The sequence below is a fragment of the Pholcus phalangioides genome, unplaced genomic scaffold, assembly GCF_987345545.1.
Source record: "Pholcus phalangioides strain wild (caught in Gottingen) unplaced genomic scaffold, Ppha-v1.0 ptg000024l_1, whole genome shotgun sequence".
Taxonomy (NCBI): Eukaryota; Metazoa; Arthropoda; class Arachnida; order Araneae; family Pholcidae; genus Pholcus; species Pholcus phalangioides.
In genome coordinates this window covers 19,483,993-19,509,293 of record NW_028301616.1, presented here as the reverse complement: position 1 = coordinate 19,509,293, position 25,301 = coordinate 19,483,993, and the positions used below count along the sequence as shown (strand labels likewise).

Sequence of the window (25,301 nt, the reverse complement as noted above, 5' to 3'; positions counted from 1 at the left end):
GGATAAAACTTAATTGGCAGTACTGACATTACACTACACATAGGTATAGTACACCAAGTCCTATTTCAATAAATAACAGATATTCACTTTATGAGTTCCATAGAAATAGAACATAATAAAGAAAATCTTTAAAAGACACTCTTTCTCCTATAAAATTTTCGTTTTGTGACATGGTGCCTCCATCACACGGATATTTAAATACACTGAATTTTTTTTTTTTGGACCAAAGATCTTTCTGGTTATCAATTTATAAACAAAAATATTAGAAACAAGAATTCATTCTACTTCAGCCTACAGAATCATGTGGTTATTCAAGGTAATTATAATTAAAGTTCTGATATTTTTAAAACCTCTAAAATAAGAACCACTGGTCAGAATGACTTGCCAGAAGTTGCAAGAATACTCCTGTAACAATGGAATTTTGTTTGGCAAAAGAAAAACAAATACTTTGAAATGTACTGATAGATGGCCCTGTTACTCGTCAAATACATGAAATTTGGTGACAGAATAAAAATGGCATATATTGTGCACAGACGAAGCTTATTTCTATCTGCTGTGCTGTCAATACGCAAATTACAGAATATGGGAGGAAAATAACCAGAACAATCAGTCCTCACTGCAACCATCACTCCTTCATTCTGCAGGTTAATTTGTAGTTCACCTATTCTTTCTCAGAGATAGAACCTGCAGGTTACATTACCTGTACTGTGACTGGTCAGCACAATTTTGGAGGTGACAAAATTATCAGCTGTTATTTTCCAATAGCCTGGGTGGCAGCCATGTTCTGAGTCAGTTAAACATCACATAAAACAAACACCTAATTTTACCCTGCCCGACCCTCGTTTTTATTCTGCCAGTGAATGGATCCATGTTTTATTGATAAATTTTTAAGTTTTCAAAAAAATTCCATCCTCCAAAGAATGAGGCAAATACAAGATGTGTAGAGCGCCAGATCAATTAAGTACCATGATGTACATTTCCATCTTGGATCACTAATGCAGGGCTGGACAAATCGAAAATATTTAGGTGACAGCCAAATTTTTTAGGAGCGAAGCATGGGTTTTCCCTCCCTAAGTACTAAATAATGGGTTTTTTTTTTCACTTTATGACCCAACATTACAAAATCAAAAAAAATGTCATATTTATACTTTAGTTTAGCAGTATAAAATTTTAGGCGCCTGGGATTTGTCTGGCCCTGAACTAATGCTCAATAATCTAAAGTGTTTGTACTGATGCTTTTTTTTTTGCCAATAGAAAATGCATGAGATATTAGTTTTCGTTAAAATATATATATGCTGCAGACTATGTTGGTGCGTCAAATTTGTAATATTCATTCACCCACACAATATCTTATACGAAACAAATCAAACAAAGGAATTAAAAATTTTCATCGAAAAAAATATATATAATTTATAAATATTACAATGAAAAATTTAAATTTAAAAGCCTCTATCATTGCTGAGTGCATCCATTAGCAGCCAAAGTCATTTCATTCATGTTGACAGAAGGAGCGAGTGGATGTTTTCTTTCAACTTTATCTCTTGTGCCGTAAAGATTCCCAAATATATTGTTTTGCAGGTTATCTATGGTGATCTGCTTTTCTTGAAAAATAGAATTGCTCTTCAATGTTTTGTCATTCAAGTCTATAATAGTCAGCTTAGCAAAGTTATTTTCTGTGAAAGGAAAAAAACAAAGTATTTTACAGAAAAAAACTTCCTTTTATAACATGAGATGTGTTTTCATGCAATTCAAATGACAAATAGGCAATCTGAATTAATTCGGACTAAGATGGAGACTCTCCTAACACTGTTTCAAATGATTGAAAGTTTACATCTTTTCAGAAATCGAAACAGCTTTACTAAAAGGATTCCAAACATATTAGGAAGCAACATATTAATGTTTCGATAACTGGATTTTGGCTCCATTAACTCACCCTTCTTGACTTCTCTATTGCATGTCGTTTTTACTACAGGTAAAATCCCCCTCTTAACGGTAGCCCAGGTTGACAAGATACTTACCTAAAATACCAAAGGATATTTAGAGGTGTCACGAGTTTGATAGCCCGTTTGTTCTTGTCAGAAACTTTCCTTGGGGGGGGGGGGTACATTAGATATAGTGACACACACATGATCACAGGAAAAAATTACTACCACATGGAGTCTCGCACCGGGGGGCTGTTAATGGATCAACCTCTCGGTGAGTATTAAAGAGGCTGTCCGAAATCAACAATAAATTGTAAGTCCCAGTCTTATTAGCTCTCATGTGCAGAACATGACCGTGTTGCGACAAAAAGATCAATCCTCTTTTACGACCAAATAGTAATTTTTAAAAATTTCTCTAATAACATTGCCCCTTTTTTACAGACATATTTTTTATCTTGTAAAAATTTACTTTTAATATACCATTAATAATACAGTAGAGCACCGATTATCCGAAACAATTGGAGACTGGGGGTTGCTTGGATAACTAATTTTTTGGATAAATGCAAGGGGGAAAAAAAGTACCAATGTCGTAGGAGTAATTATGAAACAAAGAAACTGATATTAAACACAACTACATATATTTTGTACCTCATGTATTACAAATAACACAAAGAACTGACTAGCCTAGTTTGGCAAGTTCAAAATGATCATTAAAATAGGCCTGGAAAGGAAATCAAAAATTTTCTTCTGCTTCCCCTAAAAGCACTAGCGGAACTTCTACATGGCACGAAAATTTGAATTAGCCAACTGGAACGCTTTCGATTAACCAATGTTTCTGTTGATCTGTATTTGAATAATCGATACTCTATTGTACTTCATTTGAACTTTTCCAAAATAAGATTTTTTTTAATGTCAATCTGGCAAGTTTTTTAATGTCCCTGCATATTTTCCAACAATCAAGATTTAAATTCTGTCTATCCAAGTACTTGAATGTGACGTTTAGGAAAAAATAGTCCAAAGAATTATTGAACAAATAAAATCTATAATGAGACTAGGAACTTTCCAAAAAAAAAAGAACCTTTTTGGTTAAACTTTTTGGCCGCACCACTTTTATGCATTGTTTGTTCCTTCTGCACAGAGCCATTTCCATTTTCTGTTTTTTCCTTACATTCACCTGTTTTGGATAAAATGGAAAAAAAGTAGTTCAAAGTTTCATTCTTGAAATACTCTTTCATTGATCAGAAAATGTCATACTGTGAAATCATTGTATGAAGATACTCAAGATGATATTGTTATACAGGCAGTTATTGCTAGAGAAAAGAGGGTATCACTACACAAGTTTCACTGCATTTAAATAATGAAGATAGAGATGATATGGTTGGTTAGTAATTTGTAGTTCGGGTATGTACATAAATTATGATTCTATTTCATATATATATATTTAAATAAAATGCATCAAAATTACAGTAAATTCCCAATCAAATAAACTGCCTGTAGACAATGTGATCGACATCAAAAAGCTGTTCTCACGTTATTTGTATACTATACAGACATAGCTGTCACAGGATGTGACAGCTATTAATGATTATTTTATTCTGCAAAAATGCAATGTTTTCACAAATTTCTCAACCATATTATACTTCAAACCTTGTCAGTGAAAATGAAGCCACGAACTCAGTGAACTCAAATAATCATGATCAGAACTTATTTTACGGTAACAAAACACAAAATTAGTCTTTTGTCGTAAAAAGTCAATTCATCCAAAATTCCAAAAAAAAAAAAAAAAAAAAATTAAAAATGGTACATGAACAAGAGTTTATTGCAAAAATAAGTCAAAGAAGGTCTGAATAGATGCTGTTAGTTTTGTTAGAGAAAAATACTTTATGTTCAATTTTTATTATTGTGGTCAAAATGAGTATCTGTCGTTCTAGGTAGTTTGAAATCCCTCTTTAGTGCTGATGCTGCTGAATGTCATCAGAACTTGCAATGCCTTCGACAGGCTATCAAAAATAAAATAAATAAATGAAATAGATGGTAATATTGACAAGTGATGCCCTGCCCCAAACAGGGGTGATCGCCCATCCCAGGAGCTGGATAATTACAAGAAAAAATTGGGCTGTCTCATAAAATGCGGGACGATTCAAAAAAATTTACACAATAAGTTGTCCCTCTTGAAAGATTGTCCATTATTCATCCCTATACAACAAAAAATTTAACATGATATTCTATCAAGGTTTGACGGCAAGGATACAAAAATTTACACATCTTGTACAACAAAGCCCACAATTCTTACCATTTTTGGAAGCAAATTCTGTTTGCAGCTTTGCTTTCATTAATTCCCTTTGCAATGAATCCACAGATTTCTTGCACAGGTAGAATTTACGCTGTGTATCAATTAGTTTGTTTGTTTCTGCTACATTGGAAAACCTGAGTTTACTCATTTCTGCTTGTAGATCTTCATTCTTCTTTCTGTTTGAGCAAGAGAAGATAAAAAAAAATTGAATTATTGTATTCAGCATATAAGCTGATAAGAGTGACATTTTTAGTTCGTTAGTGACGTTTTCCTTCACAAAATAAGAAATATCAAGATTAATTTTGGTCATATTTACATATGAAACTGTCAAGTAACGAAATTAATGCATTACTGCATAGTGAATTTCTCTATACATAAGACCAAGTCTGGACAAATTGCAAAAAAATTTATGCGAGAAAATTTTTTTTATCCAAAGAAAATGCTTAAATAATGCTTCTTTGGAATTTTCAGGGCATAGTGACCCTCTTTCATGTTGACAGAATATGCTGCTATAAATTCAAATATTTTATGTTGCTCTTTCAGCCTGCAAAATTTAGTAACTACACAAACAAAATTTTAGGCAGCAATACCAATTTTTTAGTCGTCATGGCGCCTGGGATTTGTCCAGCCCTGTACAAGACAGGATGCAACCAGATTCTTGTTATTTTGCTATTATCAGGGGTCTGTTTTCGAGAAAGTTCTCCTTATTTTTGTGAGAAGGATTATTAATTTTGTGAAAAATAAGTAATTTTGTAGGAAGTGAAATAATCTAGTTAATTTATCACAAAAGAAATGAGACACCAAATTCATGCTTTCACTAATTTGTATTTTATGAAAGGTCCATTTTTCAGATCCAGAATTTTGTGAAGGGAATCAAATTTTGGCTAGATAGACCCCTAATTATGAAACCTTCATAGTGATTTTTAATTCAGTACCCATGCTAATAAAATCGTTGGTTTGTAAAAGAAATCAAATATTAATATCAATCACAGAATAAAAATTTCATTTCTAAAATCAATGCTGCTGTTTTTAAAAATCAAAACGATTTCTGAAATTAATTTTATCTACTGGGAAACTTTGTGGAACTCGTAAGAAAACTTAATTTTGTGAATCATTCTGTCATTTTTGGCATCTGGACAGTTTTCAAATTTTTTTTCAAAATTTAAACTTGGAAAAAAAAATTATATAAATAAAATTATGTAACAATTACAAAATTTGAAGTTTATTTAGAATATCTATTGTTCTCCCACAATTTTGTAAACATATGTAATTTTGAAGGCTTGCTGTGCTTATAATGAGCACAGAGCACATATGCTAACTTTTGTTTTAGAAAATGAAATTTTTGAGAAATTGACAATGAATGCACAAGAAATAGAAGTGATAAAAGAAACTGAGAACTTGGAAAGGGAATCTTCTAATTCCCATTTTAGATACAGTAAACACCTCAACTTAGTCTGTAATTCATTCCAAAACCAACAATGAACCAATTTTAACAAGTATACGGAATTTCAGGCTTAAAATTTGGAAAAAGTTGAAAAAGATATATCTATAATACTATCTGTATAAGAAACCCCCAACCCCCTATTTGTTTGGACCAAACTTTTGGAAAAAAAGAGGTTCCTTATACATGTTAAAATACAGTAAGTTGGGGTAAACTTTTCCAATGGTAATGTCTCTCCTCCCCCCCCCCCCCCCATCGGAAGCGAGGTAAATTTGTAGATTTTCTTTATTTTTTCTCGTTTATTTGTCTCTTTGATGGTACTGTCAAAGAAAGAGAAACATTTCTCTTCAACCCTTTGCCGTCGATGCCGCCACATTGTTGGCATTCGCAAGTCGTCTTAGAAATTGGTGTCGCCAACCTGGTTGCATGATGTCATTCATGATCACCTGCCGAGCAACACGGCAAACAAGGCTCATGGAAATTTACCATATTCGTGGGAAAAATTGGCCAAAATTTGTCCAAGTGGAAAATTTTGAGAGTTCATCAAACGAAAGAATTTTTTTTTTAAAATAAAAAACGCAGAGCAATACTTTATTTTAAAATACTTGACTATGTATTTTCCCCACTAGATGGCAGCAACACTTAGCAAGAAATAACTCCAAAAAGCTAAATTTGCTCAGACTAGGTGATACTCCCATCAGAGAAATTTGCAGATCGCAAAGGGTTAAAAATGTGATGTGAAAAAGTTTCAAACTTTGTTCAAAATGCATCCAATTAAGAAAATAATTTATTTTTAGAATGAGGCGACGTTAAATGTTGGGTGATGTATGTCAAGGAATAACTGTGTGTGCATGCCATTTCTTTTACTAAGGGCTGTATATGTACTCGGATAGAAAATTTAATTTTTTTTATTCAGTCCCTCTGTCCCTTAACTTTCAATTAAAAAGGTGTTGCCCTGTCTTTTCTGAGCCCAATAAAAAATATTCCACATTTTTAAAATGTAATATTTCCTGAGATATCACCGTTGAAAATTGAAGGGCATCTGAGTTTCGAAAGGTTCGAACTGCACCTTTAAAGGATGTTTCAAGTTTTTGCGTTTTTTCTCTCAAGTTTGTTTGTTATTATATCTTGTTCTTTCTCTCATTTGCAAAAAAGAGAAATTTGATAAATTAATTTACAATTTGATAAAAAGGGGAAATTTTTTAATTCAAATATCTCAGCTAATAATGCATTTTAGACACATGCATTTTTTTTTTATTTGGGTCAAGGAGAGACAGGGCAACAACTTTTTCATTGGAAGTTAGAGAACAGGAAGAAATTATAAAAAATTAATTTTCGTACCTTGACACACAATACAGCCCCTAATAAAATAGATCAAATATATCTAAAATTTTATTTTAGCAATTTTAATGCTTTTTTCCCATTTGAAAGTCATAAGCATCAATGGTACATCAGTCGTAAGACCGGTTCACCCCCCTCCATGTTGAGCAACTATCACTCATCTCTGTCTTGGGCTTTGTTCTTTAGTTGGTTATAACTGGTACATTCTGAGTTATTTATCAGCATTGAGATTCGTTAGCTTCACAACACGGACACGCACATTCCAACATGTACCAATCCGTTAGAAGTTCCACAGAGGAATATCAACGCGTAGCATGTCACATGGACGCGTCTGGTGTAGCAGTAGCATTGAGATTTAGGTGACTGGGCCTTTTCCCTTCAATCCTGTTTTCCATCCTGTCACAGGCAGCAATCCACTATGCCGGAGAACCAATCATCCAGTGTAGTAGACGTTTATATTTAATCTTTTTCCGGATTTGGCAATTTTCTCCAACTTATGTTAATACTTGTGAATTTGATCTTTTCAATGTCCAGCTTATGCACACCACATCTCCAGTACTTCCAATCATTTCACATCTCTCTTGTTTATGGTTCAGGTCTCTGATCTATATAGTGTGGTAGACCACACACATATACCTTAGTCAGGAGTTTCTGTAGTTTAATCGGTAAGTTTTTATTCGTTAGCAATCTTTGTTTAGCGAAGCGAAACTCTAGATCTTATGTCATTGTTGCAAGTCACTATTTTAAGCGACCAAGCTTCCCAAATACTAAATGATTAAATAATGTTATTGTTGTAGTTGGTGACCTTTAATTTTTGTTGTGAAGCGATGAGCTTTCTTGCCTATTGACATTTTCATTTTGCTTATATTTATTTTCATCCTGTACTTCTGGGCCTTGCAGTTAATCCTCGAGAGTAGTCCCATCAATATTGCTGGGCATCCTGCCGATAGAGCAAGGTCATCTGCAGACTTTATCATCTTCACTATCCGGCCCCCTATTCAGATTTGAAAGTATGTTTCTATAACTAAATGGTTGAGAATAAAAAGATACAGGTAATGTTCCTGGACACATGTATTTATCCTGACAGCAACAATTTTCTAGTCAACAAGCAAAGGGTATAGTTTTTTCCTGAAAAATGGTTCAATTTAAACAACAAACCAACCATGACCCCCAGCTCTGTCCTCACAAAGTTACTCACTCTGTTCACTATGTTATTCAAAAGAATGTCACATGGTGGAAAATTCTGATGATGTTCATACTGGAGAAGCCCCTTAGCTCGGCCACAGGCCCTAACCTCCAACGAGGAACCTCCCCCACCACCCACAATCAGATCAAAATACAAAGTATATAGTGCGTAATCTAACGAGGAAGGAAAATATTTTTTATGGGGATGAAATTTGGGGGTGGACAGCTTTGCAAGTTTCACTGTATACATATATATATGGCTCCCCATAAAATATCTGAACTACTAATTAAATAAGCTCAGGTGGGCCACATAGAAAAAAAATGAAAATTAAAGTATGAAAATATAAAAGTTTTACTCAACCGTTCATGTTTTAGTATAGCTCTTAAGTATCCATATTCATCATGATCTCCACCTGCAGTAAAATTATATGCAGGAACAACTGCTCCTTGAGGCTTTGCCTGTTGCTCCGACAAACTATTTGTGAGTTCCTCTACTTCTTTTCTAGCCTCTACTAACTTTATCTCCAGTTTTTCAATGTAATTCAAGTCACTTTCCTTGGTGGTGTTCATGCTCAGTGCAAGAACAAATTGATTCTGTGGAAGAAAATGAGACAATTACTTTTTTAAATGAATCATGTTGGATTTAGATTAAATAAAAACATCAGGAAAATGGCAGACTTAGTATTGATAATGTCGGAAACAGCTTTTAAATTACAAATCTAAAGAAAGGACATGATAATCGGAAGATTATTTGAGCCAGTCATATCCAGGAAGACCAAGTTAAGGATTTTGATCGACTGTTTCAAACTGAATCAAAACTTTATTGGCTAGTTGAGACATGAACAAACGAATTTGTAGGCAGAACAGGTTCATTCGGTCGTTGAGACAGTGGGCAGTGTGTATCATTTATTCAAATGAATTGCTAATCAATCATTTACAGTCAGCCTTGCTTAATCACGTAATGAATAAACTGATAACCTGCTTATAAATATATTAAATCCTTCTGGAACCAAAATTTTCCCTGTAACTTTAGCATTGTGGATACAACGTGTAGTCGTGTTTGTTTGTAGATACAATGTTAACGTTTCTCGTTTTATATAATATGCACAATTACAAAACATTTCCTCTCTTAATTGAATATTATGATACACCCAACTGTAAACAACACAGTGAAACCTTGTTACAACGATACTCGATATAACAATAATCCCTCTACAACTTATTTTTTCTTGGTCCGCAGAGTATCATTATATCAAAGTTTCACTGTATTAACCACTATGTACATAATATTTTTATTGAATAAAAAATTTGGCAATCATGGCAAATATATTGCCAGTTAAGAATTATAAAAACTGAGACTTAGGTCCTCATAGTGTTTAAACTGTCTTTCAGTACATTCAATTATTTTATTTCATTTTTATTCTTTGTTAAGCCATTAGAGGGCGATTAATTTTTCGATAACATAAAAAGTAAAAAAAATCTGCAACAAGATCATGGCTTTAACTTCATGTAATGTCTTGAAATTAGAAAAATGATCACGGAAAGAAAGGGTTTGAATCTGTGGAACAAATTAAAAGTTTATGGGTTACAATAAAGAAAATAATTGGAATTGTCAAAGAGTATGGAATTTCTCAAGCTCAGATTTAAGACATTAAGAATTTACTTACTTACTTTACTTTTTTTCTTTGGTCAACATTGTTTTGGATGAAATTGAAGAATGAAACGGCAATGGAATTGTCTCCCACCCCGCCCCCCCATAATCGAGTAGTCACCTTAATCGGATATTATGTACTGGAACCATTGATATCCATTTAAGTGGGGCTGACTGTGATAGCAAGACTTAATGAGTCTTCTCATTTGAAAACTAAAATTTTTAAAATAAGAGTTTTTAAAATGAAGACTCATTTAAAACTCAACTTATCCTTGGACATCCTGTTTGTTTGTGAAAAATAAAAAAAAAGATTATTTTTGGTTTAGATTGTTGAAAAAGTATTGTACAGCATCTCAATGTTTCTCGTTTAGGAAGTATATGTAGGGAGCACAAAAAATTAATTCTATAAAAAAAGAATTGAACACTCACTTTCAACTTTTGAATTTCTTCAAGTCTACGCTCATGACTCTCCTTTAATGCCTTGTATTTTTCTTTCATTGTGATATACTCTTTTTCAACAGCTTTACGCCTGTCATCTACTTCCCCAAATACAGAATTTCCACGTCTCTTCTCATCTACTTGTTCAAGCTTCATTATTTCGACTGTTGCCAATAACTCTGCATTTTCTTCTTTTGTTTTCTGGCCAAAAAAAACAAAACAAAAAACTAAATTATGCAATTATAAATGATACTTCTCAACTTTAAAGACTGCACCCATTGCTTACAGTAAAAGATGCTTTATTCTACTACTACTTCTATACTGTACATGCACCTCATACTCCGAGGGATTTCCACTGAATTGGTTTACATGCAGTGTGTTGCGTGTGTATAGGTGGCTTCAACATATTTATTTTGTCAGAGTTATGTTTTTTGTATTATACTGGTGCTATATGTGTTCCATATTTTTAAACATGTCACTTTGTTCTAAAAATTATTATTTTTTCTCAATTAGACTAATTTTGAACAAAGCTAGAAGGTTTTTTGAATCACATTCTACGAGAAAAATGTTAACTTAAAAAGAGTCCCATAAAAAAAAAGAAGAAAAAAAAGCAAATAGGAAAGAATAAAGAAATTCTGTGAATTCTCTTCCCTTCTACTCCTGAAGAATGTGAAGCATTACCATTGGAAAAGTTTATTTATCTCAACTTGCGTCGTCAGTCTTGGAACAAGTTACTGCCATAAGTCAGGATATCACTGCTGACTTCCATAAGTTCATTTCAGGCAATAGGATTACGAAAAGGCTTACAAAACTACTATCTGGGGATAACTTTTTAATGCAATTATCAAAAAATGTCCTCAATATTTCTACATTTTTTTTTGTTACATCTTAAATTTTTCTATTGCTAATTTCATCTTTTTAACTCTTATGCAGTTTTATTTTATTTAAGTTAACCCTTTAAGAAGAGCAGCAGAAATCACTAAACCCACTTTAAAATAAAACATTTGAATAAATAAAACAAATAACACATTTTTTTTCCTAATAAAGTAGTTTTTTTTTTTCCCAATTTTCAGCAGGTGCAAACTAAAGGATATAGGGAGAAGTGTTTCACTGAGAAATCAACTTCACAAAATATCTAGGTTTGTCAATGCTAAAATAAGAGGCTTTTAATGAGGCAAAATATCTCTTCAATGCCACTTAACCAGTCAAGTGGTTACAACGGCGTTTACCGTCGCTGCCATACGTAATGTTGGTGCCTACGATGGCATTTGCCGATGCGCAGACTTAGTTTGGTCTTTTCTGCCTGTCAAGTGGTTAAGACGGCATTTGCCGTCGCTGATATACGTAATGGTGTTGCCTACGACGGCATTTGCCGACACACAGACTTTTCTGTCTTTTTCACATAGATATGACGAAATAATTTGTCCTGCCATCTCTGTACAGCCATCCTTCTACTTTATTATCTCATCACTTGATGGAGTTGACAATTATATTTCAAGGTCTGAGATTATTATTACTATTATCTTTGTCATGCTCTGCAAAGCTGCATCCCCATCGTTTTTGTTTCAATTTCCAACTCCCTTGCGAAGATGCATCTGTTTTATTACTCATGTATCTTTTAGCAAAGGTTCAACTACTATGGTTCCACATAAATCCATCAACAGCATTTCTTTTTGACACAGGACATTATGACCACCCCTCCCCACTTTTGGGGTGTCATATTATGTCTCAACACATTCGAGCTATAAAAAAACATGCTATAAAAAAATATTTTAATATTTCAAACTTCCAAGAAAAGGGAAAAAAAGGAAAAAAGCATGCACATCTTCAAAAAAAAAAGTGGGCACTGCGGGTAACGCTCGGAGAAATTAATTGGACAGTTGACTGGTTAAAGGATTAAGCATGTGCATCCTCAAAGGTGGCAACATTCGCAAAGAGAAATTAAAAAAAAAAAAAATTTGAGACAGAAATATGGTTAGGTGACAAAATTTTTCAATACTTCAATAATGGAGGAATACGTCTGAAGCTCTGTATTTTTTTCCTTGAGGTGCTCCTGGAGTTCACAAAGAGACACAAAAAACTTGTTTTCCGTCAATTTTCCTTCATCCAGTTTTGACTCCAAATCAGATACACGAAGCATCAGATTTTTCTGCGAATTAAAAAAAAAGACGAAAGGAATTTATCAGATTTTATGACAACTTGCACTTTAATAAATCCCTCAGAGCTAGAAGATTGTATCTTTTACCTTTATTCAGTATTTTACACAGATTTATGTTTTATCAATGTCATGAAGCATTAAGCCAGAATATCACTGTTTTTGCTAATCAAGCCTTACTAGTATAAACTGACTTTAAAATTTTACTATGAGAAAATTTTCATTTTCAATCATGCAAATATTTGAGTTGAAAGAAGTTAGACTGAAACTCATTATTTTCCTTCTGAACAGATAAATTGTAATACTATTCTCGGGGAAGTGTAAAATGTCATAAGATTTAATTCTTTATACATAGGGTGTCCCATAAGTCCTAATTCGGCCTTCATCTCATCAACTGTTTGTCGTAGAGGTATGGTTCTAATTTAAAAAATGCTCAAAATATATTCAGAAAACACTTTGTACCAGTTTTAAGATGAAAATGCAATTTGCTATAAAATGGAAATTTTTTTTTTTTATATGGTTCCCCTTGTCCTCAAACTACCAATTAGGAAGTTGTTGCCACATCTCTTCTGAGGCCTACAAAAAAAATCCACATTTCTGAGTGCAGTATTTGCTGAGATATTTGAATTAAAACATTGGAGAATAGTTGGGAAAGAACCACCTATAAACTTACGGTCAAAGCTCCTTTCCCTCCCCCCCCCCCATTTATGTTATTTCCCAACTTTTCTCCGATTTTTGAAGTGAAATATCTCAGGGAATAGTGCATTTAGAAACAGAATTTTTTTTTTCGTTTGGCCTCAGGAAATACAGGTAATTTTTAATTGGAAGTTAGAGGACACACACACAGGGGCCATATAAAAGTTTAAATTTTTTACTCTATAACACACTGTCAAAGCTGATACACAGTGATTCTTGAACACATTTTAAGCATTTTTCAAATTCAAAACCTACCTCTACAGAGAACAATTAATGAGATATAGGCCACATTAGGACTTATAGAACACCCTGTTTAACTCATCATAAGAAGGCAAAGTTTAAGGTTGAATATCTGAAAAAAGGGGGATGAGCAAATTATGAAATTTTCACAGGATATTCCTTTCATAGGTGAAAAATTATGTCAGAAATTTGATGGTACTCAGAGATATCTTCAAATTAGCTTGAAGTACATGGCAATAACCAGTACCGTGAGTGCCAAATTGCAGTCAATTATATGATTTAGCTCCCTCAAACTATTGAAATATTGGAGAGAAGACCATTTGGCAACAAGCACATCGCTGGTTGTCAAAACATTACTATTTGATGATAAATGTTTCTCTGAAACCAGATGAGTATCAGCCATGACAAGTATTAGTATGAATGACGAGTTGCCATGTTTTTGACAAGTTATACATATATATATTACGATAAATGTGATAAATCTAGAGATTGCGCATAATTGCCATTTATTATACATAATAAACAACAATTTTAGCAAGTTTAATAAATTTTGTGAATTTATCATATCTACCGGTGATTATGTAAAATGCCCAACCTTTATTGGTAAATGTGATAAATCTTACTAGGATGAACTACTTAAATTTACTGGAGATTTTGCTCAAATTTCAATCTTGGATGATGGATTCCATCAGTGATGATTATGTTTAAAAATGTCAAGAAAGCTAATATTACCAGACCGATAATAATTTATATGTTTTTATCCTTATAAAGCTGGGATTATAATATAAAAGTTTTAGAAAATTTCTTTATAAAACTTGAAAAATGCACCTAATAAGCATATCCGTTATATATTTCAGGGAATGTAACCAATAAACTTATTGGTTATTTTTTTCAAGTTTTGTAAAAGATTTCGCAGCTTAACACTTATTTTCATTTAATTGAATTTTTTTATTTTGATGGCAAAATATATGTGGTGTATCCATAACATATGAGAGATAGACACTGATGAGTGGTTCAATTTAAGTAACATTTCTGCATGACTTCTTCCATATTTATCAACCTCATTTGGGAATATCGGTGAAAGTGATAAATGTAGGAAAATTGATATAATTTACTGAGGCGATTGGTGATTATGCATAATCAGTGCCATTGATACTTGAGCATCAATGGTATTTCATGCCATGGATCTGAGCACCCACTGAATTGATTCAGAAATAAAGATTTCCTACATAAAGATCAAGATAAGCACCCAAACCCAAAAGTTCCAAACACTTCTGATGCCCCTGTGCATAATAACTGGCAATTATGGATAATCACTGATTTATCACATTTACTGTAACATATATAAAAAGAAGATTCTGAGATTTCATCCTTTACGTTAAAGTGGACCTATACGATTTCTGAACAGGAAAAAAATTATAAAAATGGATTTTGCTTTCTTCAACTAAAATGTTAGAGAAAAAAATCTAATTTTTGAAGAAATGTTTGGAGGCAATTTCTTTAACGGTTAATAAAAAACAGTATAACTAAAATTTATACGTTTCTTGTTAAAAAGTTTATTCAATAAAATAAAAATCTAATACATTTTTTTTTTATTTTTGAAAATATAAGAATGATTTTTTTTAAAAAAGAACATTACATGTTAAATGTAATGTTCTTTTTTAAAAAAAATCATTCTTATATTTTCAAAAATAAAAAAAAAATGTATTAGATTTTTATTTTATTGAATAAACTTTTTATTAGCTGAAAGGGTTGTAGATAGAAGAGATGACCAGCATTTTTCAGTCTCTTATCCATTTATTTTGAAAACTTTCATTCCTTTGGCAACCAGAACTCTCATAGTGTTCAGAAATGTTCCTCATTCAGTGTTTTAGTATTTTACTCTGCATTGGATTTTACATATGACAAGATAATGCTGTGTTTGGGTGTTTTATTTATGAAAGTAATAGTAGCTGTGAGGGCTCTGACCAGAAATTGAAAAGTCATATTGCAAGTGTTTGATATAGGAATGTAGTATTGTAAAATAATGAAGGCTATTCAGCACGTCGTAAATAACTTTGCAAATCATTCTGATTTCAGATTGCAATTGATTGCAATGTGGGAAGGTTTCCAACCAAAAAGTTTTTTATTCGCACAGTTTGAAGGATAAACAAGATAAAGAATGAGAACAACTGGTTCCATCTTCAAACAGCTCACCTTTTCATTCTGACAATCATTAAGCTCACGCAATACGTTTAGTAGTTCTTCACTATTTGTTTCGTTTGCACGTGCCTTCTCCTTTTCGCAACTGATTTTCAGCTTCTGTTCTAGATCTGCAATTTTTTTTTCGTAAATGTTGTTCTTGAGTACCATTTCTTCAGAGTCTCTTTGAAGATCTTTTATCTTTTGGAAGGATGCAAAGAAACACCATAAATTACTTGAATTTTTCATGTGATTTATTTTTTTAAAACAAAGTCTCGATAAAAAATTTCAATCATAAAAAAATGAATGTTTCAAAATGTGGCACATTTTTTTAACGTGTCACACAAACATCTATATACACAAACTTTGATCAGCAAATATTTCGAATAATTGCTCAATGAGACAAAGAAAGCATTAATAGAAAGAAAGGCAACATTACATATTTTTTTTTTTAGCACTCAATATACTCTTACATGCATTACATATCTTTTTTTTTCAAGCTGATATGTTTTCTTTTCATAGTTAATGACACATATTGAAAACCAGAAAAATTAAACGAAAAACTATTTCGAATTGTACTGCTTATACAAGGCTTTATTGAAGACATTGCAAAGCCTCAAAAATCTCACATAAAATAAATGTATTGAAGTAATATTGCTTTCCAAATATATAGCTACCTTTTTTGTAATCCAAACTATAGCAAGAAAAATTTGGATTGCAAGCTTTGAAGTAAAAGAAAACAAATTCAAACAAAACATTTCAGCAAAACAGTGAAATCAGACACACAGGCTCTGCAACAAATGAAGAGTTTAGTCCTTAATTGGGACATCTACCACCGAATTCATGAAAGAATATGAGCTCACCTTATGTGCAAAGGCTAATCAAATTTTTTATCTTCAAACTGTCTGCAGTATAAATATTGAAAGAAATCTTTGCACATATAAAAAGCTGCACATTTAAGGATTAAAAAGGAAAAGTATGAGATTGTATGAGAAATGCTATAAATAGCATTTTATAGATGAGATTTTGAATATTGATATGGATTTACAGCAACCAGACCTGGTAGTTTTTTCAGTTTTTTTCTGGGCCTCCTGTGGTTGCTCCACAGGAATTGATGAAGGTTGCATTATCGTTATGTTGTGTCTTGCTTCTGCAGGTTCGTCATTTAGAAGGCAGGCTTGACCCGATTGATGGAAATGATAATGTCTTTACCACTTTTATGAATTTTGAAAGTCTTATCACTTCTGTCCACAACTGGAAACGGCCCATAGTGGTCATAGTGAGGCTCAAACTGCGGTGCGGTACTGCAGCTGCCCACTGATTGAGGACTAGAGACGCGCCGGGTGCAAAAAGCGTGTGGGCGTAGAGGAAAGGAAAAAGTGCAAAGGCGAGACGAAAGAAAAAGTTGTTACGCAGGGAGTCTAGTCTACATTAGTAAGGGGATGGTGTTGGATTATCTCCGTACGAACTCCATCTAAAATTTGTTAAGTGTTCGTGTTTAATTTCGACAATAATCTAGAATTGTGAATAATAGTAGTATTATAATTATGTATTAATTAATTGTCAATAAACCGAAGGTTAGGATTATCTTCAACTTACAGACTCTTTAGATTCAATCATTTTTAACAATATAATTTAAAAAGATCACAACTAGCCCACAAGGTCACAAAAATCCAAAAATTTGCAAAATGCAAAGAAAATGAAATGACAGCATAAAATAATATGATGCAATACCTCGTCAATTTTTTCTTTCAATTTCCTGCTCATCTGGTTGTTCTCTTTAACAAGCATAAGATTCTTTTTGGTAAGAAAGTCAGCTGCTTCTTTTTGAGACTCAATTTCAAAATTCTGGCTCCCAATCATCTGCACTTTTACATTCAGATCCATTTGCAGAGAATGTTTCTGCTGCTGTAAAGTCTGTTTCACAAAAAATAAAATAATAAATAGTAATAATTGTAAACCATACGGCTATTAACTCTGGTTGTCAACATAGAAAACATGTATCTCAGAAGTAAATTAGTTTTTACATGAATGTTTTCATATAACAGAGTTTTTGATGGAATCAGAATTATATACATAAGTTCTCTCGCTAATGATTTTTTTATTTAATTCCTTAGATTCTTTTGTTTACTTAGAAAAAGTGTCTGCAATTTTTTTTAAAAATTTTTTATTATTATTTTTTAGAAAAAAATAAATAAAAGCTTATGTGTTTTAAAATTTCTTTAAAGCAAAGAAATATCAAGCAACAGATCTTGGCAAATCCAGAAAAAAATTAAGGTGCCAGCAATACTCCATAGGTGCCAAGCATTTCCTCTCCCCCCACATTTCCCTTTAAAATAGTGTATTCTTTGACTTGTCCAGGACTTACGGACCCATTTCCATGTTAGCGGACATGTTGATATGATTTCTAATGATTTTTTGGTCTTCATACTTAATTGAGTTATTAGTCATAAAAAATAAGGTGCCAATCTTTTAGTTGCCACGGCAGCCTGGAATATGAGATTCCATGTATATTATGTTTGCCGAAGTGATGATAAATTAGCCTATAAGGCACCACAGTGAGAAGTTTCAGCATATTCTGCTTTTGGGTATGCCAATACTCCTACAACATGAGGAAAGTATATAGGCCTATAACAAAAATAGAAAGACTAGCACGTGTCCTAACAAAACCATGACAAAATGCTATTCAAATATGCTATTCAAATAGTCAAATATGCTATTCGTGAATAAAACCTAAACAATGTGCTTTCTTGTCATATGTAAAATTATAGAGTGAAAAACTGAAAAAAAAATTGATTCTGTTGTCAAAGGAATGAAATTTTTTACACTAAAATGACCATAGATGGAAGAGACTGAAAAGGCTGACTATCTCTTCCTCGAATGGTCATTTTAGCATTAAAAACTTTATTTCCTTTGAGAACTAGTCTGTAATCAATTTTTATTATTTCTCATTACAATTTCCACACACATTATATAAATACAATTTTTTTTTCTTCACTGAAATGAGTAATTTTTTAGCATCGGCTTACATACGAGTATACAGGATGAACATTATCTAGTGCTCCATCCAAACAAAAGGGGGTAATAGATGAGCTCAAGTAGAGCATAAAACACCTTAGCAACTGTGTCCTGTCCCTGATGGTTCTCAAGTGACAGCAGATAGAAGGGAAATGAGTCAAATCTGAAAAACCTAAAATGTGAAGTTTCTGAAAGACCTGTATACACAAACTACACATATATTTGGAGAGAACATAAAAAAAATTATAAGGTGACGCTAATTTCATCAGAATATCTGAATTTAATGGTGAGCTACAAGCACTGGAAGATTGGCAAAATTCAAAATTGAATTACTGCCAAAATCTATAACTACTCATTCCGCAAACACCCTCCCAGTTACAAACAGTCACTTTCGAAAACATCTATAGTAAATCATATGTCTTTCAGTTCTGGACTAATTTAGCCTTTTGTTTATAATACATCACTGAAATCTGTTTGCAGAAGTACATACTTAGTAGATTTCAGCAACAATTTGATTTTGCACTTTTGCCAATAGCTCAGCATTTGCTACACACCATTAAATTCGGATATTCTAATGGAAATGGTGTCACTTAATAGGAATTTTTTCTGCAAAATCAAATTGTCACCGAAATTGGTAAGTCTATTCTGAATGTTCATTGAATGTCTACTTTAGCAGATGCCGATTTCAGTGATGCATTGCAAACAAGTGACTGAATTTCTCCTAAACTAGAATACCAATATGATTTATTATAAGCTCTATCAAAAGCTGTTGGAATGTAATGGAAACTTTGGCAAATTTGGCTGTTTGTAACTAGAAGGGTGTTTGCAGAATCTGTGGTTTCAGACTTTTGCGACAATCTGATTTACTTCGCCAATCTTCCAGTGCTTGTAGCTCATCATTAAATTCATATTCTGATGAAATTAGTGTCACTTTATAGGGTTTTTTTTTTGTTCTTTCCTAATATATGCATAGTTTGTGTGCAGGTCTTTCAGGAACTTCACAAATTCAGGTTTTTTTTTCAGATTTAACACATTTTCTTTCCATCCACAGTAACTTGAATACTACTGTTAGAGATAGGATAGGGGTTGCTATGGTGTTTTACACTTCACTTGGGCTCATCGATCACCCCCCCCCCCCACCCTTTCATTTGGTAGATTAGGTAATTTTCACCCTGTATATAGTAGACCCATATTACATATTTTTTTTGTCTCCCAGTATGAGCGATATAACAATAGGTTTACTGTAATCAGGGTTGGTAAAAAAAATGTTTTTTTTGAAAAAAAACCAAAAAACCAGGGTTTTTTAGGCTTAAACCGGTTTTTTTTTGTTTTAAATAGTATTAACATTAAAAACAATGAAATTTCTGAAAAATCATTCAAACTTCCAATAATTAACTAAAATAAAATGTTTATTAATGTAATTAACACTATTCCCATGCTAATTAAGCAATAAATATTTATTACATTTTAAGAAAAACCAACTTCTGTAATTTAATTATTTTTTGCTTAACTCAATGGATTACTGTGTGTTTGAAAATTCTTTTAATGTTATTATTAATCATATAATATATAAAGGTTTTTCTCCAGTTACTTTCAGTATACTTAATTAGGAAGCTATTTTCCAAAACGTTATAAAAATTAGGTGAACATAATGTATTTAATGAAGCATAAATAATGCAGATTAATTAGCAATGATTTACGATATACAGGGTGATTATAACTAAGGTTCTGATTTCAAAACACTGTAAAAAAAGAACGATTGTCAGAATGACTTGAAAATTGACATGTATATTCCTGAAAAAATTCAATTTTATTTGATAAAGGGGGAAAAAATACTTAAAAATGTAAAATTAATGACATCATCCAACATGTGCGAAATTTGCCCACAGAATGGAAACGATAGACAGTCATGGCAGAATGATGCATTTCACGATTTCATAATTCATGGAAACATCACAAAAAACGAAGTAATTGAACAAATAACTACAACTTACTTAAGAAATGTTAAATATGTTCTCCACCGCGTGTTCTGGCTATGAGGTTGAAAGCACAAAAATTCTTGTTCAACAACAGAATCGGAGTATGCCATGGTAATATTGTGGATGTGCTTTGCAATTCAGCTTCATTAAACCAAACGCCCCCCCCCCCCCGTTAATATTCCTGAAGAACTTCTAACATATAGGGAGTGTGCTGGAGATTGCAATTCACCAAAGTTTGCAATCTGACCACTGTTTATAACCTTTTGAGATAGAAGTTCTATCCACACACTGATGCTGTGGAAGTGCCGAAATGATGTGGTTGCACAAAATAGATTACACTGCTCGCTAAGTACAGCATCATCTACTTGCAGATTTTGCACTTTTTTCTTTTGCAAAATAAACTTCCATTGCTTCAGGAGTATCCATGCAAATTTTCAAGTCATTCTGATCAGTACTTATTGTATAGTTTTGGAATCAAAACTTAAATTATAATCACACTGAATATAGCTGATTATTTTTCATAAATCTGTTACTACTATACAGTAGAGCCTTGATTAACTAGGCTTAACAGTGTGTGTGTGTGAAAGTATAAAAAAAAACAACTATTGAATATTAAGACTGGGAGATATACAGTAGGAGATGTGCTGCTACTTATGGGAAAGAAAATGAAAATGTATGTGAGGTAATGTAACAACTAGTACACTAGTCTTTGTCCTTTAAGGACAGCTGGTGTCTTTATTGGATTATAAGACCACCTGCCCCTAGCATGATGGTGTCACTACTGTAGCTGCTTCTTTGTGAAGGGAAAAAGAAACCCTGTGAGATAATACACCATTACATTAATTAGATGTGTGATGCAATCCTTATTCATGAATTTGTTAAAGAAAGAGCATCAGAATGTAGCCAAAGGTTAGAAAATGTTGTAAGAATGAGAAATTTTGGCTTTTATATACAACTTTAAATGACTAAGATACTTCATATGAAAAAAAAATATATATATTCTGGCCACTTTTATGAGACTTTTTGAAAAAAAAAACACTTATAAAATCTTATGTCATTTAAAGATATACCATCAGAATATACCCCAAGGATATAAAATGTGGTAAAAATGAAACATTTTGGCTAATAATGAACCAATATGATATTTTTCAAGGGAAAAAATTATATTTAGGCAACTTTTATTCGATTTTTTAAAAAAAACCACTTGGTTTAAACCAACGTGGTAGTAGGCCTGACTGTAATAGGCCTATATCATTCATAGATTCAGTATCACACTCAAATATCACTCAGAATAAAACACATAGGCTGATTATGAAATAAAAATTTATGAAAAATACACATAATTTAAGAAATTTACTTCGATCCTTGATTTCAAGTTTTCATTTTCTTCCAGAATGCTCTTCACTAAATGAAAGGACTGCAAATCTTCTTTATTCGACAACCTTTGTCCTAAATGTTTCAACCGAGAGGCGTTATCTGCCATTTTCTGTAATAATAGTGAGATAAAAATGAAAGGTTCCAAAGAAAAAAAAAATTATGGCTAACAATACTAACTGTACATGCACCTTGTACACATTCCCCTGCGGAATATCAAACAAATCGGCAGATGCCGGAATGTGTGGTCTAAATTTGTATGTAAACCCTCTAACGTATTTATGTTTTGTCCGATTTATGCATGTTTTCGTGTTATACTACTAATTTAATGCATACCAACTCCAGTCCCATCGCCAAACAGCAATTTATTACCAATTGAGCTGGGTCAGAAATGAAGGGGTCGTCTATCGTTGGTTGCCTCAGACTTGACAAAATACAGAACTTGCTATCTGTGTTCTATCCCGGATTGAACCTACATACCTGATGGTAACATTCATGGTGGCATCTTACCACTGCACCAGAGTGGTGGAGTGGTAGAGTGCCAGAGATACTGAAGGTAGATGTCTGAATTTCCATGCAGGTATCATGCTGAAGGTCTGTCTTCTACTTTTTCTAAACAATGTATAACTCTTCAGTTCATCGCCATTTGGGAATTTACCGCTTTTTTAACATTCCCCTTCAAAATTAAGTGAATTGTGCTAAAGGTGTGAGTGTGTCTGTTCCGCAGTCTGAGTGTATGTATCTATAGTTTGTTTCAGGTTAACTTTGCGGTGAAGAGAAAGGTGGAGAGTGTATTCCTTCGCCGCAAAATATAGTTCCCATACATCTGAGGTTTATGATGATCATTTATATAGAATATTTCAAATTTTTTTATGATTTTGAAAAAGATACTGAAAAAATAATTTTTTTGTACCAATGTATATTCGTTTAAAATTTTTAAATTAGAAAAAATATTGGTTACCATTATCAAAAATCCATGGCAAGCTCAAGAGCTTTTTTTGGTTGCACAATTATATATATATTTTATATCAGCATTTTGTTGAATTTTCCAATAGATACAATATTTCATTCAGTTTTGCATGTAGTTATAGGCCTACACACCCAGACGAATATACAATCAGTTTTTTTTCTCTCCCAAAAATAGCCTTCAATGAATTCAGATATTCACTCATAGATTACAGGAAGTGTCCCTCTTTCACGACAGCGCCGATACCGTTGCGAGAGGCTCTCTTTATGAGTGTAGGTTACGGTTCCAGGCACCCCCCTTTTTTTAAAATTTTCTATTTCGTGCAGTGTTTGTAGGATAGGGCTGGTTTCTGAATTCCAATAGCCGATAGCGGAGGGTGTTGACATAAGTAATGTCTCTTTTTTCACCCACACCAATGCCATTTTCTCCCCCACAGCAGAGGTTGTACCTCCAGATGCCCCTTCAGTGTCTCTCCAGATAATATAAATAAGCAAGAGAGAAGACCCACAATGGTTTAGGCTTGCAGTGTATTTTTTTATTCTGTAATAGTTGTATCTTTCTTTTCACCAGAGATAGACACGCTAAAACGTTTCCATTCTTTTTGGCAATAATGCATAAAGCACGTTATTGAAAAAGAAGAGGAATTTTGGATTGCAGATGGAACACATGTTGGATCAACAACAATTAATAAGTAATAGAAAATCCGATAGTTCTACAACTTCAAGTGAGGATTCCAAGTGAATGGGAATCTGTAAAAAATGATTAAAACTGTAGTGATAACAAGTGGCTTTGACGTATATGCGTTCGGGTGGGTGAGAGACGGAAATTTCAACAAGAAAAGTGAGTAAAAAAATTCTAAATTTTTCTGTATCATTTTTATTATTATTATTTGGGGCTATTCCCAAATTCAAACATGAAAACAGGGTTATTAGGAGTTACTAAAATACTTTTCAATAAAAAAAAAAATGATTTCAAAAACCGTACTTTAATTTCTGAAAGTATCGACGATGGTTTTTTTTTCATTAGCTAATTGTTACTGACTGCAATTTTTTCTACAAGCATTACGTTACATGTAAAAAATATTTTTTTTCTGCGAGACTGGCGAGAATCAGCCATACCTTACAGAGGCCGCGCATCGATACATAGGTTAAGAGGCTTTCATTGTCATAGCAACGAGCAATGCGGTTCCCTCGTAGCTTCCTCTTCACTGCAAAGTTAACCTGAAACGGACTATAGTGTTATATTGAAGCTACATCTATATTTGAAGCTCTCTACAGAGAAACAATCTAAATGGGGTACTGGCTCACAAAGTTGGAAAACCAACATCAGTTGACCAACACTATCGCAGCGCTATAAGCCGAAGCATATCGCTTGAACTCTAGTTGCTTGTCTTAGATTGGTCACACATTTCAACTTTTTTTTTTTAGTTACAAAATTTTACCCTCTGGGTTTAAGTGCAGGACCACAAGCAGTGATTTTTCTCGATCCCCCTCCCCTGACTAGAAATATCTGAAATTAAATTATTCCAAATTTACACACTCACTGACAAAAATTTCACCAGATGGCTCTTTCTGCACTTGAGATTCCCAGGCATGGCCCGGGGGGGGGGGGGGGGGGGTTAGGCATGGCTCCTGGGCTGGGATCATCATGGTCCCAGCTCTGTAGTGAACTTACAGTATGAAAAAACAAAACAAAAAAATTGCACCAGGCTCCCAGGTTGAATCTCTGTCAGCCCCATCCTTTTTGGGGCCATGATCTCAAGTGGGTTAAGACTGCACTGTTTAGGCAACACCTCCTATAGAACAAGGCCTCCGCACGAAGCTTGTGACGTCAATGAAGAAGGCCATTTCTCCTATTGCCATTGGATATACTGCAAAAAAGGTAAAGATATCACATGCGTCGGCCTGCTATATCCAACGGCAAAATAGGTGAAATGGCCTTCTTCAGTGATGTCACGAGCTTTGAGTGGAGGCCTTATTCTATAGATGGTGTTGGTTTAGGCCCTGTATAACAATGATCTTGGCGGGAAAGATATAGGATATTAATGGGGTTGACATAATTAGGATACGATTCGTATAGAATCATTTTTTAGACCTTTCAGTGCTTATTAAAAAAATTGATAATTTTGCCATTACAAATTGATCAAAAACTCAAATTCCCCATTGCCCATGATCAGGATCAAATACAAATGACATGACAACCTGATATATTTTAGTATAAATTTTTGTTTAAATTTATATGGGACAACATATTTGAATATAAATTTGTCACGGATGACTCTTACCACTGACACTTCCTAATAGCAAATCACAACAATAATACAAATTTCCCTCCTTTCACAAATTTGTGAAATCACTTGCAATTGCCAAAAATAAAAAAGCAAAACTCCATCAGTAATAATTGACCATATCAGTTCTATT

General features: G+C 33.1%; 1 protein-coding gene across 1 annotated transcript; it reads right to left on the bottom strand.

The window, feature by feature from the left end:
- Positions 1-1,099: 1,099 nt before the first annotated feature.
- On the bottom strand, positions 1,100-25,243 carry LOC149068920 (protein Spindly-A-like). The gene is made up of 10 exons (XM_089250509.1): positions 25,166-25,243; positions 21,898-22,026; positions 17,278-17,460; positions 15,559-15,744; positions 12,271-12,420; positions 10,263-10,472; positions 8,544-8,776; positions 4,216-4,391; positions 3,001-3,096; positions 1,100-1,673 (listed from the first exon to the last, which is right to left on the bottom strand). The coding sequence occupies exons 2-10, from the start codon at positions 22,021-22,023 to the stop codon at positions 1,453-1,455; spliced, it is 1,581 nt and encodes a 526-aa protein (XP_089106635.1). The 5' UTR covers positions 22,024-22,026; positions 25,166-25,243; the 3' UTR covers positions 1,100-1,452.
- Between the last annotated feature and the right edge of the window lie 58 nt (positions 25,244-25,301).

Bases quoted from the DNA above. Each gene is read 5' to 3' on its own strand.
- LOC149068920 (XM_089250509.1), bottom strand. From the start codon at position 22,023: ATGGCAGATAACGCCTCTCGGTTGAAACATTTAGGACAAAGGTTGTCG. The intron at 8,777-10,262 runs GTGAGTGTTCAA...TTTCTTCCACAG, and splicing joins AAGAAATTCAAAAGTTGAAA to AATCAATTTGTTCTTGCACT. The intron at 1,674-3,000 runs GTTCTTTTTTTT...TTCCTTTCACAG, and splicing joins CAAAAAGTTTAACCAAAAAG to AAAATAACTTTGCTAAGCTG.